The sequence below is a fragment of the Artemia franciscana genome, chromosome 2 (genome assembly GCF_032884065.1).
Source record: "Artemia franciscana chromosome 2, ASM3288406v1, whole genome shotgun sequence".
Taxonomy (NCBI): Eukaryota; Metazoa; Arthropoda; class Branchiopoda; order Anostraca; family Artemiidae; genus Artemia; species Artemia franciscana.
In genome coordinates this window covers 38,462,640-38,479,015 of record NC_088864.1, presented here as the reverse complement: position 1 = coordinate 38,479,015, position 16,376 = coordinate 38,462,640, and the positions used below count along the sequence as shown (strand labels likewise).

The window sequence follows — 16,376 nt, the reverse complement described above, 5'->3', positions numbered from 1 at the left end:
TAAAACTGCAATTAGAACTGTTTCTCTGATTGGAAAGGCAATATTTTGTTATCAGGAAATGCTCCTAACCAGCCCTATCCATTAGTACGACAGCAAAGTGCCGTATAAACTAATCTGCTCAAAAGGGATCATTGCCAAAAGCCTTCTCAAGTGGTAATATAAAATGTCCTTTTTTGTGGTAAACAGTATCATCAATCAGATATTTACTGTGGGACATTCCAGAGATATTTAGAAAGATGAGAATAATGTACAATTTCTTCGTTTGGTGAACGAAAACTCTCTGTAAAAATATAGAAGAAGATCTATGCATTTGTGGTCGCTATGAGAAGGTTATATAGGATCTAAATTGATCTTAACCCTCAACTTGGTGGACAAGATACCTATCTAAGATGAAATATTTCAACCAGGATAAGTTCAATTGATGCTACATTTAAAAATATTTTAGTGTCATCTTAAAATTAGTTTGTGATGTATGAAACCGGTTGCTAATAAGATCTGGTTGCTAATAAATTTTTGCTTATGTCCTTGTACTCCGAAAGAATGGCTCTCCTCTGAATTTTTAGAATACACTGACATAAGCTTCGTTTGGTGACGGCCTTATTTTGCCTCAACCAAAGTGGTTGATTTTATTATTTATTTCTTGACCTGCTTCATAGTCGATTGCTGGCTAAAATTTTCCTTTCAGTGAAACTTGGTAATTACTACATCCTCATGCAAAGCCATTTTGTACTACTACCTTAAACTTGCCTTCCTGTGGACTAGACACATATTTGAAATGAACGGTGTAGTAGTATGCAGCCAGTTTTTAATGCGAATGTTACTTGGCCACATAGTCATGAGTTGCCTTGAACTTGCGCTTATCGCAGTGCATCCAAGATAGTTTCGAGGTGACAACTATGCCGGTGTTTTTCAAATGCATGCATCCATTCCACCAGAGGAGTCACCGAAACTCGTTCCTGAAAAAGCGAAGCTTTCAAGGGTAACTCGCTAAAACACAGCTTGGCAGGACTACCTTGAGCAGGCTACACTACGTCAGGAATGCCTCATAATGACCTTCGGTCGACAATCTGTAACCACCTAGAATAGCCTTTGAGCAGAGTTAATGCCTGAAAACCCCACACTTGACGCGTTACAGTGAAGGTACAATAAATAGATCAAGGGTGAAAATAAAATGAGGAAATTACTAGGACTGACGGCATATCATCACTGTTAACGGAGCTGCGAATATTGCAATGATAATAAAGGAAGCATTGTATCGATGTTTATTGGGATTTGTCGATAAATTTTCGGATGACTTGCAACATCATAGCTGCCAGTTTTGCCGGATCTTGGTGCCGAAGCCATTTCAGAATACTGCTTTGAGACTGAGAAACTATATTACAAATTTCAAAGTAAGCTATTGAATCCATAACTGTCTGCTTTTAGTACATTCACCTTAAACGTTCACCTTACGATAGTAATTAATGAACTATGTGCAGTTGTTTGCTCTGATATTAATAGACGTAATTAGTTTCGGATACTGATATGGGGACAAGTATTAATAATTATGGAAAAAACAATGCCAGGATGCCTAAAAGAGGATGAAGTGCTTAAACAATAAACATTCAGTTATGCAGTTTGAAGTAATTGTAGCATTTTTCCAAAATTCACCCATTTAGTATTTTATGAACTTCCCTTTTGGTATTCAAAACATTTTTTTTCTTTCTTTGTTTTTTTAGTTGTCATTTACCTACATTGTATGTTGGAGTTGAGTACGGACTGACGAATAATCCAGTATTCGCTGCAAAATTCTTCAATGAGGCTTACAAACTGTGTAAAGACGATCCTTTTGTTTTACACGAATATGGAGTTGCTGCCTACCAAACAGGAGAGTAAGTGCCGCATTTCTTACCTTATTTATTTTATGTTTCACTGATTATATTATTGATTACACTGGGTAGCCTCTCTCTGAGGAGATTCATTATCTTCAATGCCTATCCTTGTTGAATCATCCATATGCTGAAATCTGTTTATATTAGCTTGCAGCAATAAAAAATTTGGTATGAAGTTTCTATCGCTAGTCTGACACGAATCCAACTAGATCCACACTGCAAGGGCAACGTGGGGTGCTGCGGCAACCTTTGTTTGGCTTTGCCGAGTAAATTGTTGCGAGAGCAAAACTTTGGTGTTTCCTCGCTTCGATTCAATGCTGAAGTTGTTAATTTTTAAGGATCTTAAAGTAAATACTAGGTACACCAACTTGCAAATTTGCAAACCCCTCATTGCAACTAGCAAAAGTTGCAAACCCGTCATTGCTGAAGATGATTGTAGCCTAACAGCAGATTATTACTTACAAGTCCCCTACATGTCTTACCACTGGAACCAAATTGGTCTTACCATCAAATACACCGGAAACAAATAATAGCCACACCAACTACCAAAAATCGTGGACCCCTCATTGTCGAAGATGATTATGAGCTAACAGCCGACTGTTTAGCCTAAAACTCTCATATAAATCTCACAATTGGCATCGGCCTATTTTTGGTTTCATTGTATACCTTACTACTGAAGTTGTCAACCCCTTCAAACTTTCAAACTGGTATATCTCATGAAGGAAATTTTCTACCAAACAATGAATGACATATATTTTGATCAGCTCATCAAGAGCTATCGACTGCCGTCGAAAAAAATCTATTTGTTTTAATTCAAAAGTTGACTTTTTTGCCGTAGGCCAAGTTTCTAACGTCATCAATTAGAAAGGAGCAAAGGATAAACTCTAATTTCTTTAGCAATGAGAGAACTTATAGATTTTAAGAGACACGTCTGATACCATTTCTCTTCCACAATCCCAATTGCGAAAAACCGAATGATAAATTCAGCAGAAACCACGAACAGAAATGGGTAGAAACAATATATGGCCGCACTTTCGGTCCCTCCTTTTTTGTTTCTGTAAATTTTTCTATTTATCACTCAAAGAAGATATTTTGGCTGTGGGGCCGGGTAACTGCCGCATATATTTAACACTTATAGATTTTAGTCCGTCTTCAATTTGAAACTGGTGCCTGCCTGCTAGAACGGAGCTTTCCCCTCATAAGCAGAAACATGTTTTGATGAAACAAAAGCTTGACTACATAACTTCAGATAGTTCTTTCTGACATAGGCTGTAAAACTCCAAGTCACTTCACACACTATAGGCCCTGGCTCAAGGACAAGTAAAAACCACCCTTTTTGGCCCCAGGCAAGAGCTTTGCGAAGCTTTCAATTATGCAAAGTCAGATTCATCAATCCGGCCTAAGGTCCACACTTTCTGTAAAAACTGCAGAGGTTAGACCCTTACCACTTTCTAGGAATAAGCTGAAATCCGAGTGCTAGGAAAAAAAAAAACACGACTAAACACAATAACAACACAATAACTTTCGATGCACTTACTTGGTGCCATAATAGTCTCAACTACGATCGAAGACGTTGATTTTTGATAAAATGAGTTCGGCTCTTAAGTTCTACCAATAAAAATTTCTCACGTTAAATTTCTTTGATTGCAATTCTGACGATCTGTTGTGTCTGAAGCAAAATCCTGAAGGTTATTTAAATATTAATTTAATGTTCAGTTGCTTGAAAAAGAAGCATTCTTTCAATTTTATTGAGAAATGAAATTGCTCTGTTCTTTCAATTCATTTAAAAATGGGTTACTTCTGGATATTTTGAAACCTACAATTCCTCGTGAAGCTGAAAAATACGAATTTTCGCCATTAAACTTTGATGAGAGGCAATACATTGGTGTTGTTTTAATGAAAAGCCATGTCCCACTGCATGTGGTCATAAAACTTGAAAGATGAGACACAGATCATGAAGAATTTAATCCGAAACGGAACATTTTAGTGCCCTTTTTAATGGCTGGAGGTGATTGGAGGGTCATTTTCTGGTGTCACGTATCGACACAATCAAACAAGTGTTGTCTACATACACTGTAATTTTCAAGCCTTTTAGATACAAAATAAATACAGGGTCTGTTTGTGGCTTCACAAATACATACAGACAAATTAATTATTTCAAATTATTTTTCTGCATAGCGGTCCACCTGGCCTAGAAACTTAATCAATATAGATTTCAAGCTAATTGGAGGCATACAATCCATGGTCCAGTTTTTTGGCGCCAAGAATCTTTTAGTGTGTTGCTTTAGGATTACCAAAACCGTTCCAAATCAAGTAACTCCTTTGAGTCTGGGCTGACAAAAACATTTTGAGTCTTATTCTAGGGTAAAAATTTTTTTGGTCCATTGTCGTTCAAAAAATTGTCTATCAACTCTGTTCTGTGAATGGTGGTCCTCTTGACCTGGATTTACAGATTTCATGGATTTCAAGCTTTTCAGAAGAATTATTGGCCTTTTCTCGACTCCATTTTAGGGCGAACCAATTTCTCAGAGACTAAAATATTTTAGATCTTTCTTCTTCTTCCTAAAACATAAACTGTAACGTTCCTTCACCTCTTTCACATCCGCTGAAGTTTTAACGCGATCTCTCGAGCTGTTCTTAATTTACCAAAAAATACAATGAAATTATCAGCTTATATATCCTGCTTGGTTTTTTATTATGGCACTTGGTATTAAACAAGTGACACATAGCGATTGCAAATTCTGTCGGTCTGTCTGTCGGTCTGCCGGTCTTTCTGTCTCGGTTTTGCTACTTTAGGCACTTCCAGGTAAGCTAGGACGATGAAATTTGGCAGGCGTATCAGGGACCGGACCAGATTAAATTGGAAATAGTCATTTTCGCGATTTGACCATCTGGGGGAGAGTGAGGGGTCGGATAATTCGGAAGAAATAGAAAAATGAAGTTTTTTTTAACTTACGAACGGGTGATGGGATCTTAATGAAATTTGGTGTTTGAAAGGATATCGTGTCTCAGGGCTTTTATTTTAAATCCCGACTGGATCCGGTGACATTGGGGGAGTCGGGGGGGGGGGCTAAAATTTTGGAAAACGCTTAGAATGGAGGGATCGGGATGAAACTTGGTGGGAAAAATAAGCAGAAGTCCTAGATACGTGATTGACATAACTGGAACGGATCAGCTCTGTTTAGGGGAGTTGGGGGGGGGGGTTAATTCTGAAAATTAGAAAAAATGAGGTATTTTTAACTTACGAAGGACTGATCGGATCTTAATGAAATTTGATGTTTGGAAGAATATCGTGAATCAGAACTCTTATTTTGAATCCCGACTGGATCCTGTGACGTTGGGGGGAATTGAGGGGGGAACCTAAAATCTCGGAAAACGCTTAGGGTTGAGGGATTGGGATGACACTTGGTTGGAAAAATAAGCACAAGTCCTAGATACGTGATTGACATAACCGGAACAGATCCGCTCTCTTTGGGGGAGTTGGGGGGAGGGTTAATTCTGAAAAATTAGAAAAAATGAGGTATTTTTAACCTACGAAGGAATGATCTGATCTTAATGAAATTTGATTTTTGGAAGGATATCGTGTCTCAGAGCTCTTATTTAAAATCCCGACGGGATCTGGTGACATTAGGGGGAGTTGGGGGGGGACCTAAAATCTTGGAAAACGCTTAGAATGGAAGGATCGGGATGAAACTTGGTGGTAGAACTAATCATAAATCCCAGATACGTGATTGAAATGACCGGAACAGATCCGTTCTCTTTGGGGGAGCTGGGGGAGGAGGGTTAATTCTGAAAAATTAAAAAATGAGGTATTTTTAACTTAAGAAGGAGTGATCGGATCTTAATGAAATTTGATGTTTAGAAGGATATCATGTCTCAGAGCTCTTATTTTAAATCCAGACCGGATACGATTAAGGGGAAGTTGGGGGGGCGAAACCTGACATCTTGGAAAACGCCTAGAGTGGAGGGATCGAAATGAAAATTGGTGGGAAAAATAATCACAAGTCCTAGATACGGGATTGACATAACTGGAACGGATCTGCTCTGTTTGGGGGAGTTGGGGTGTAGGATTAATTATAAAAAAATAAGAAAAAATTAGGTATTTTTTACTTACGAAAGGGTGATCGTATCATAATGAAATTTTATATTTAGAAGGACTTAGAAACGCATATCTCTTATTTTAAATCCCGACCGGATCCAGTGTCATTAGGGGGGAGACTGTAAATCATGGAAAACGCTTAAAGCGGAGAGATCAGGATGAAACTTGGTGGAAAGAATAAGCACAAGGCCATGATAGGTGACTGACATAACCGGACCGGATCCACTCTCTTTGGTGGAGTGGGTGGGGGGAGTAATTCGGAAAAATTAGAAAAATGAGGTAATTTTAACTTACGAACGGGTGATCAGATCTTAATGGAATTATATATCTCGAAGGATCTTGTGCTTTAAAACTTTCATTTTAAATGTCGACCAGATCCGGTGACATTGAAGGGAGTTGGGGGGGGGACCGGAATTCTTGGAAAGCGGGAAAATCGAGGTATCTTACGAATGGGTGATCGGATCTTAATGAAACTTGATATATCGAAGAATCTTATGCCTCAGATGGTCCATTTTCAATTCGAATCGGATCCTGGGACAGAGAGGGTTGGAGAATCCATAAATCTTGGAAACCGGAAATCTCGGAAACCCTTAGAGTGGAGAGATCAGGATGAAACTTGATGGGAAGAATAAGCTCAAGTTATAGATACGGGATTGACATAATTGGTACGGGTCCGTTCTCTTTGAGGGAGCTGGGGGTTGTTAATTTGGAAAAATCAGGAAAATTGAGGTATTTTTAGCTTAAGAACGGGTGACCGGATCTTAATCAAATTTGATATTTAGAAGGAACTCATGTGTCAGAGCTCTTATTTCAAATCCCGACCAGATCTTTTGACATTAGGGGGAGTTGGAGGGGGAGACCGGAAATCTTGGAAAACGCTTATAAATGTCGTAGATACGTGATTGACGTAACCGGACTGGATCAGCTCTCTTTGGTGGAGTTAGGTGGTGAGGTTGAGTGCGTTGGCGAGTTTGGTGCTTCTGGACGTGCTATGACGATGAAAATTGGTAGGCGTGTCAGGGAGCTGCACAAATTGACTTGATAAAGTTGTTTTCCCCTAATGGACCATCTGAGGGGCAGAAGGGAGAGGCAAAATTAGAAAAATTGAGGTATTTTTAACTTACGAGTGGGAGATCGGATCTTAATGAATTTTGATATTTAGAAGGACCTCGTGACTCAGAGCTCGTATTTTAAATCCCGACCGGCATTAAGCCTCTGATTTTCCTTTTAAAGCAATCTATTGATTCTTAGAATTTTGCTAGAGCTCATACCATATGAGCTCTTTGCTCTTCTGACCTCGTCACAAGTGCCATATGAGCTTTTAGCTCTTGTTTTGGATGACCTTCCGTGTGGTCATTTCGGAAATATTCGAGATATACCGAAAGGCGAGCTAAAGCTTTTGTTTGTCTTCTTTACTTTATGAGATAATTTACGCTTTATTAATTTTATAGCTTTCACTATGTATCCCGTATAACGTGGAAACTGTTAATTTGTTTTGATATATAGTTTTAGTGGCACCTATAGTTGGTAACGCACTGAAGAGGTTAAAAAAGTTTTCTTGCTGGCGGGACTCGTTTGGAAAGCCACACGGGGATGCGGTCAGACTATGTCTAAACCAGCCCAATTAAGTTTTGTGTAGTTCAACTTTTTCCTTGTGTTGTTTTTTATCCTGCACCTTCTCTATTTATATCTACCGTTTTTCTTTCATTTTTTTGACATGTCGGGTGTACAAAAGAAAACGACAAGATCCTCCCCCGGACTATAAAGAACTACCCTTTTGGAGTATGTCAAACGCTTAATATCGTCAACGGAGGAAGCTTCCACAAATGCCAAAAACCAGCTTTACCATTCTTTATCAACTTTCAGACAAAAGCAAAACGCAGTTTGCTAGTTAGGTAGCTAGAAACGCTGTCAGATGAAGAAAAAAACCAGCTTAAGACTTCCGAACGTTTTGACAGACAACTAGAGAACAGCTATGTTTTGCAGCAAAAGTTGATATAATGCATATACATAGACTTCAAGCCGCTTTAAATTTAATAGCGAGATATATTGAGGATAATAACTTCAATGAGTATGTGAAAAAAGAGTGATATATATTTTATTGTAATTATGAAATAAAAATGTTTCTAAATCGAAAATGTTTTTTTTTTCTTTTCCTTGTTAGATAATTTTTAGTAAGTTGTCGCTCCTATTTCTAGAGATATTCGAAGTAGAAAGAATCTAAGGTTAAAAAGACTTGTTTCAAAATTGTGAAAAAGTATCAGTTCACTGATCTCAACAGAGTATGTTCCACAACCATTACGTGAGTTCCTTCATGTCTCAGACGGCGTCCTATAGTTAAGAATATATCTTAGTAACTAGGACCAGTTAACAACGTTTGAGCTTGTATTATTTCTATCATAGGGTTGTCGTAACATCACTCAAACTATATACGACTTTATTAATTTTGTTAGGACATAAAAAACGTAGTTTCATGTCATAAACGGCACCCTTTAGTTAAAATATATTTCAACTAACATGTCTGAAACAGTGCCCTATGGTTAAAAATATATCTTAACTAACTAGGAACAGTTAACAATCTTTGAGTTAGTATTATTTATCTCATTGGGCTGTCATCATTGCTTAAAATATATACGACTCTATTAATTACTACCGTTGAATTAGTTTAACACTTCAGAACTAGTTAAAAATGTTTGGGACTTCTATCATTTCCCTCATACTACCACTTTAACATTGCTTAAGATTTCTTCGACTTTATTAATATCATTAGAATGTTTTATGGGCCTAGGTTTCAATTTTCAGAAAAAATGAACCTTCATGTCTCAAACAGCATTCTATATTTAAAAAGATATCTTAAACAACTAGGTCCAGTTAACAACTTTTTATCTTGTATCATTACTTTCATAAGTCTGTCATATCATCGTTTAAATTATATACGACTTTATTAATTTCGTTACATGTTTTGACATAATCACACTTTTATGGCGTATCTTTTGTGTGAATTCTTCGATGAGCATGCAAAGTTGTATTACAAATAATCTTTTTTTGACATACCTCACACTCATTAGGCTGTCCTTTTGTGTGGATTCTTTCAAGTGCATGGAAATTTGATACCTGAACAAACCTTTTTCGGCGTAAGCTAAACTTGTATGGCTTCTCTATTGTATGAATTCTTTGATGAACATGCAAATTTGAATCATGTGAAAACGTTTATATATATATATATACATATATATATATATATATATACATATGTATATATATATATATATATATATATATATATATATATATATATACATATATATATATATATATATATATATATATATATATATATATATATATATATATATATATATATATATATATATATATATATATATATATATATGCATTTTAATTAATAAACAACATTTACAAACATTATTAGAATTTTTTAGCCCTAGATAGTTGAATGAGTAATGTGTTTGTTCTTATTTCTGCAATCTATAACCCAAAGCTGATTTAAGTAAAGCAAACTGCTGTAAATTATCGAAAAATATTAGTCAGGGCATTTTTTTTGTATTTTGAAAGTCTCTTTCAAGTGTCCTTCCAGCGGTGAAGTTGTTCGGTAATTCAGTAGAGATAGGAGTAATATCTGAAATCTTGATTGTATATATAAGTCTCATATTTAGATTGATAATACAAAGACTGATTGTTTGCGGGTTCGATACATCGTACTGCCCTTTTTTTTATCTGGAGGAGTATGATTCAGACGTATCGTTTCCAAATCAATCTGTTGAAAAATATTATCTGAATCATTGAGGAATAAGTAAATCCGCTCATTTGTGTTAACAGACAATACATTAGTAGGAGCACGAGTTTCAAATGGTCTGTTAACTGTCGTTTTTTTTAATTGAGCTTACTCTGTCAGTATTCAATTGATTATATCTTGCATTTTTATATGGAGGTGAGCGATTAGTTCATATTACATCTAAACCAATCTCTTCAAAAATATCATCAGAGTCACTCAGAAATATTTGAAATGGCTTGTGAAACTTAGCTGGGCCCATCTTGTATCATAGGATTTATCTGGCTGAGGATACTCTCAACCATGTTCAAGGGACTATCCATAACTGAGTGATCTACATGCCCGGGGAGTTGTATTTCACCCCCATCTTCCCTCACAATGGCAACAGGTTTTATTGTTCATGGTGTTTGGATTTCGACGATTCTGATTTTCCTGGATCTTTTTGATTATGATGAACCTTCATTAGCCTAGAATAAAAATTTTGAATATTCATTTATGTTGCCCTCATCATCTTTGTAAACGAAAGAAAATAGACAGTATAGAGAAAAATAATATTCATCAATTTAAAAAAAAAGAAGTAGTAGTAGTACTACTAGTAGTAGTAGTAGTACTTGTAGGACTGAGTAAAAATAGTCATAAGATTATTCAAACTTAAAGAAAACCTTGAAAGAAGAGCAATTACCTCGCAAACATCTCATCCCATTTAAGGCTTAGTCGACATCCCCTTGTAACTTCTACTCCTACGTTTGGTACTCTTGTCTTTGTATCATTGCTGCTGCCAGCTCCAATATGAACTTCCAATAGTGTAAACAAGTCTCTCATTTTTGCTAGTATCTTTTGTCAACTAGAAACTTGATGAAAAAGATACAAACTGTTCCCTCTCTGAATTCTACTTTCTTACTAATATAAAATACATCTAAAATCCAGCCTTATATTTGGATTAAATAAAAAAACAAGTTTTTCAAAATGAAAGTAAGGAGCAACATTAAAACTTAAAATTAACAGAAATTACTCCGTATATGAAAGGGACTTTTCCTCCTCAAAGCCTCGCTCTTTACGCTATAGTTTGACTCTTTCTCTTAACTCTATTTTTAAAACAGTAAGAAACTTTAGCGTAAAGAGCGGGGCGCTGAGGAGGAAAAGCCCCTTTCATATACGGAGTAATTTCTGTTCTTTTTAAGTTTTAATGTTGCTCCTTACTTTCATTTAAAAAAAACTTGTTTTTTTTTTTATTAATTTCTGGACGTTTTTGAATTAATGCATGTTTTGATCTTGGCTCTCCGCACATAAATAATTAAAAGAAATTTGCATATTATTTAATTGCAATTAATCGGAAGATTTTGTGAAAAAAGAAGCGAGGGAGGAGGCCTAGTTGCCCTCCTGGTTTTTGATTACTTAAAAAAGCAACTAGAACTTTTAATTTTTTACAAAAGTTTTCATTGGTAAAATATATACGTAACTTACGAATTAACTTACGTAACGAACTTCTATATTCGTATGTCTTTATTGCGTATATGAGGGGGTTCAACCCTCATCGATACCTCGCTCTTTACACTAAAGCTTAGATTTTGTCCCAATTCCTTAAGAATGACCTCTGAATCACAAAGGCCGTAGAATAAATGGTTGAAATTACTAAACATACTTTAGCGTAAAGAGTGAAGTATAACAAGGAGGTAAACCCCTCATATGCGTAATAATTTTTGTTGGTTTTTTTTTAATGCTGCTCCTTACTTTCAGTAGAAAAAACTTTTCATATTTATTTTTTCATTGTTTTTTCAAATAATGCTAGAAAATCCTGTGCCCCCTTCATTGAAATTCTCTTCCCCCATGAGAAGTTTCTTCATGTAAATATCCTCCCGCGTACCCCCCCCCAACTCTCCCTCCTAAACCAAAAAATCCCCCTGAAAACGTCTGTACACTTCCCAGTAACCATTACTATATGTAAACACAGGTCAAAGTTTAACTTGCAGCCCCTCCCACGGGGACTGCGGGGGGGTAGTAAATCATCCCCAAAGACATTATTCAGTTAATAGGTTTTTCGACTATGGTGAATAATGAGAAATGGTGAATAATGGTGAATATATGGTGAATAATGTGAAAAGTGAGCGTGGGAGGGGGCCTAGGTGCCCTCCAATTTTTTGGTTACTTAAAAAGGGCACTAGAACTTTTAATTTCCGTTAGAATGAGCCCTCTCGCAACATTCTAGGACCACTCAGTCGATACGATCACCCCTGGGGAAAAAAACAAAAAAAAAACAAAAAACAAATAAACACGCATCCGTGATCTGTCTTCTGGCAAAAAATGTGAAATTCCACATTTTTGTAGATAGGAGCTTGAAACTTCTACAATAAGGTTCTCTGATACGCTGAATCTGATGGTGTGATTTTCGTTAAGATTGTCTGACTTTTAGGGGTTGTTTTCCCCTATTTTGTAAAATGAGGCTAATTTTCTCAGGCTGGTAACTTTTGATGGGTACAACTGATCTTGATGATACTTATATATTTAAAATCAGCATTAAAATGTGATTCTTTTGACGTAACTATTGGTATCAACATTCCATTTTTTAGAGTTTCGGTTACTATTGAGCCGGGTCGCTCCTTACTACAGTTCGTTACCACGAACTGTTTGATCTGGTTGCTACGGGCTTCACGGCTATTTGTAAATTAGGTTCCGTCTGCAGTATGCAAATTTTGTGCCGTCTGTAATACGGTAATGAGGTATAGGGTATGTATATTGAGGTTTAGGGTATAATCTTTAGAGCCTCAGGCGTATCTTCTGTTCTTGTTACAGCCTCACTGCTAGCAACCCGCAGGAAACGCGAATACAGAGTGACTCTTAGTGATGATTATGAAAACGATCGGGTTTAAGCACGGTATATCTTTGCTGATACTAACTGCATAGTATTTGTATTTTAAGGTTACATCATTCTTGCATTCCCGTCGCGTTTGGCTACCGGTAAACAATATTCTATTAAAAATTAGGCGTTGTCCGAATTCACAATTCAACCTTTGAACTCACCCCATACGGTTAGGGTGATTTTAGACTTTTATTTCTCTTGGATAATCTGATTTAAAGGGCAAAACACAATTGAAATAAAATAATCCCTAAAATTTGCTGAGATTACTTTTCATTGCATTCAAAAACGAAACGAAAATATTAATTACAACAGAAACTACAACCAATCAAATTTTTTCGTTCAAACCAACCTCATCCTCCCCTACTTTTGCTATATTTAAAACCATCCTTCCAAACGACTCAGTTTTGCCAATGAAGAAAAATTTCCTTGGAATATGTTCAAACTGAACCCCCTCGGTCATTCAACAAACTCCTACAAAAATACACACCGTTTTCTCTTGATTAAGGTACCCCATTTTGTACCCGAAGGCTTGTCACGTGGAACTACATCTCTGTTGAATTATTCTCCAAATGACATACAGAATGTTGTTCCAAGAGAAGGTATAAAAATGTTCTGGCGCAGGAATATGAATTATCAGGACTAATGTCATATCATCTTCCGAAATGGCGCCAGGAAGCTTGCAATGAAAAAAAGCGTTGCTACTTGTTTGAACTCATCCGTATCAACAATGCAAATTGGCTGCCATTTTTCCCAGGAGAAAATATTTAATATTTCAGATTCCCCCAAAAATTATACTTTTCGACAAAATGCTTCTCAAAAATCTCCACTTTTGTTAAAACTTGAGGAGGTACATTTAGTCCAATAGGTAACATGTTAGGTATGAGAGACCAACCCTAACTTGACACAAGTAGTGTTTCAGTGCCTCCACAGAGATTGCCCATTTCAATATTTTGCTCTAGATACCAAATTGAAGGGATATTATTGAGCTACTATTTTGTTTTTCTAGTTCGTTTAATCTGTATCCTAAAAGAAAGAATTGTTTTAACGGAAAACCTAGTCCTTATTTCCCTTATCATATTAGATTGTGAAAACCTGAGATGACCCGTTTCGTTGTGAGCACGAAAAAGTGAGCATTTTTATCCATCTTTTTTGGCCACATCAAAATTAACATGTTCAAAAATCGCTGGGATTGCTTTTCTTATTGGAATTTCTGAAACTCGCAGCCATCTGAACTTTTTTTAGAGTGATAAAAGTGTCATTTTTGTAATAATTTAATCTCATATTTATATCCAATCAAGTCATAATAATCTAGACGTTTATTAATCTACTTAAATATAAATAATATTTTATTGGCATTTCAAAAATGACGGGAGTATGACATGTTGATTAATGACTTACGAAACAATGTTTCGTCATTTAAATTGCGGCAAATTATATTTTATTCTGAGAATGTTCTTATGACTTGCCTTTCTGTACAAATTTCTCTAATTAATTGTTGGGTCCTGAATGAACACATTTCTATCAGCAGCTTTAAAAATAGAAGAAAAAACGTTAAAACTGCCCACTTTGGATAGATTTACGTTGTAATTTTGGCTACCGGGCTCCGATTCTTCAAGTTCTGACATCGCTTGTAAGATATCTGTAAAGATATTTTTAAAAATAGCATTTGACAAGGAATCATTGGGTTTTTCGGGGGGGGGGATAGTGGAAAAACTAAAAGAGGCATCAAAAATGTGTGTTTTTGTTACGTTTTTACGAGTCTGACAAAAGTTTCCGGGGGGAGGGGGTTACACCCTGCCCCCCCCTCGGATACGGCCTTGGCATTTAGTAATCCAATATGAAATTTATTGCGGAAAATTTACAGAGTTATTTTTAGTTTATAGTTGTGTTTGACGAAGAAATTCCCTATTCAAAAATGTGTTTATCTTTTTGTTGCGTTTTTACGAGTCGGACAAAAGTTTCCGGTGGGGGGTCATACCCCGCCCCCCCCCCTGGATACTGCCTCGGCGTTTAGTAATCCAAGATGAAATTTATTGCGGAAAATTTACAGAAATATTTTTAGGTTATAGTTGTATTTGACGAAGAAATCAACTATTTAAAGCTTTATACGTAATCGTTTTTCTCCTTAATTTGATTCTCCGTTTTTCTTCTCTTTCCTTCCCACATAATCAAGGAAATTATTTTGTAAAATACTTTTATATATTGCTTTGTAAAGATAAAGCGAATTGTTAGCAAATGTGGACTATCAGTTCTGTTAATACCATCTGAATAAAGAAGATGATTATTAAGTTTTAAAAGTTCGAGATTGATATGGGCTATTTAAAATAAAGGTTTCTAGTGGTTCTTTTCTTTTTGTTTTTAGGTACGAAACGGCAAAGGTTTATTTTTTGAATGCTATTTCCAAGATTGATGCAACAAGTCATACATGTATACCTGAAACTTGGGAGCCTCTCTATAACAACATGGGACATGTATGTAGAAAACTAGAAAACTACGAGGAATCTTTAAGCTATCACAAAAAGGTATGTCCCAAACTTGGAAAATAAAAGTGTCAGTATCGATTCTGATTCCTACTCAGACAATGCAAGCTAAACGTTAGTTCTTGATTAAAACCTTTAAATGTCCTAGACTATTGAAACTTTCTGAAATTGATCAACGGCCAAATTAGGTCATGAAAAGGTATTTATGTGCTCCTGTCCACTTTTTTTACTTAGTTAATAGACTCTGTCAAGTTTGATTTGAGTAAATGAAAAGAGAGATAGAGAAGAAAGATCTCATTTGGCTTAGAATGAGCTCTTGCTGAACTTAGATCAGATTTTAAGCCGAGCTTCTTTTCATTGTCACAAAAAGTATTATAGGCCTGTGTTCAAGGATTCCTCAAAGCCCTACAAGTACGGAAGGAGCTGAGGTAAAAATTTGGAATCCCAATCGAGTAGTTTTAGTTTGGACTGTAGGTTCATTTTTGAAAGCTCCAGTCACATGAACGTTAAAACACCCTTGAAAAGAATTTAGCTATGTATCTCTGGCTGTAAATTCTAGTGGTGTTCACTCTGTATGGCGACTAATTGTTGAAAAAGAACTTTTATACAGGCGTTTGAGACCCTATCCCCAATATCGCTTAATTCAGTAATGATTTCTCATTCTCATAGATTTTTCGTAAATTTTTACTATTTTCTAGACCATATATAACTAAACCGCATATAGAAAACCGGTGTGGTTTCTGGAAGAAACCCTCTAGAGAGGAGACTTTAATTCGACTTTTAAATTATATGTTGATGATCCCAAACCACCACCCGCACAACCATGTTAAAGACTATTTTTTCCCCTCTCTTTTTCCTGTGCTGTTTTGAAGTAGATTCAAAACGCTTCGTCTAATGAAGTAATAAAAAGAAGGAAATCAAACAGTTCGTGGTAACGATCTGTAGTAAGGAGCGACCCGGCTCATTAGTAAACGAAAAACGGAATTTGATACTAATAGATACATCAAAAGAATCAGATTTTTATGCTGATTTTAAATATATAAGTTTAATAAATTTAGTTTTACTCATCAAAAGTTACGAGCCTTAAGAAAGTTGGCCTTATTTTGGAAAATAGAGGAGAACACCTTCTAAAAGTCATAGAATCTTAACGAAAACCACACCATCGCATTTAGCGTATCAGAGAACGCTACTGTAGAAGTTTCAAGCTTCTATCTACAAAAATGTGGAACTTCGTATTTTTTGCCAGAAGACCGATCACGGGTGTGTGTTTAATTTT

The 16,376-nt window shown here is 36.0% G+C and overlaps 1 protein-coding gene across 2 annotated transcripts in view; it reads left to right on the top strand.

Moving 5' to 3' along the window:
• Nucleotides 1-16,376, top strand: part of LOC136041322 (cell division cycle protein 16 homolog) — a 122,475-nt gene that overhangs the window by 76,059 nt on the left and 30,040 nt on the right. For both annotated transcript variants that reach the window (XM_065725956.1, XM_065725951.1), the window contains exons 9-10: nucleotides 1,719-1,871; nucleotides 14,983-15,142. In XM_065725956.1, coding sequence (XP_065582028.1) covers nucleotides 1,719-1,871; nucleotides 14,983-15,142 — 313 coding nt within the window. The remainder of the gene's footprint in view (nucleotides 1-1,718; nucleotides 1,872-14,982; nucleotides 15,143-16,376) is intronic.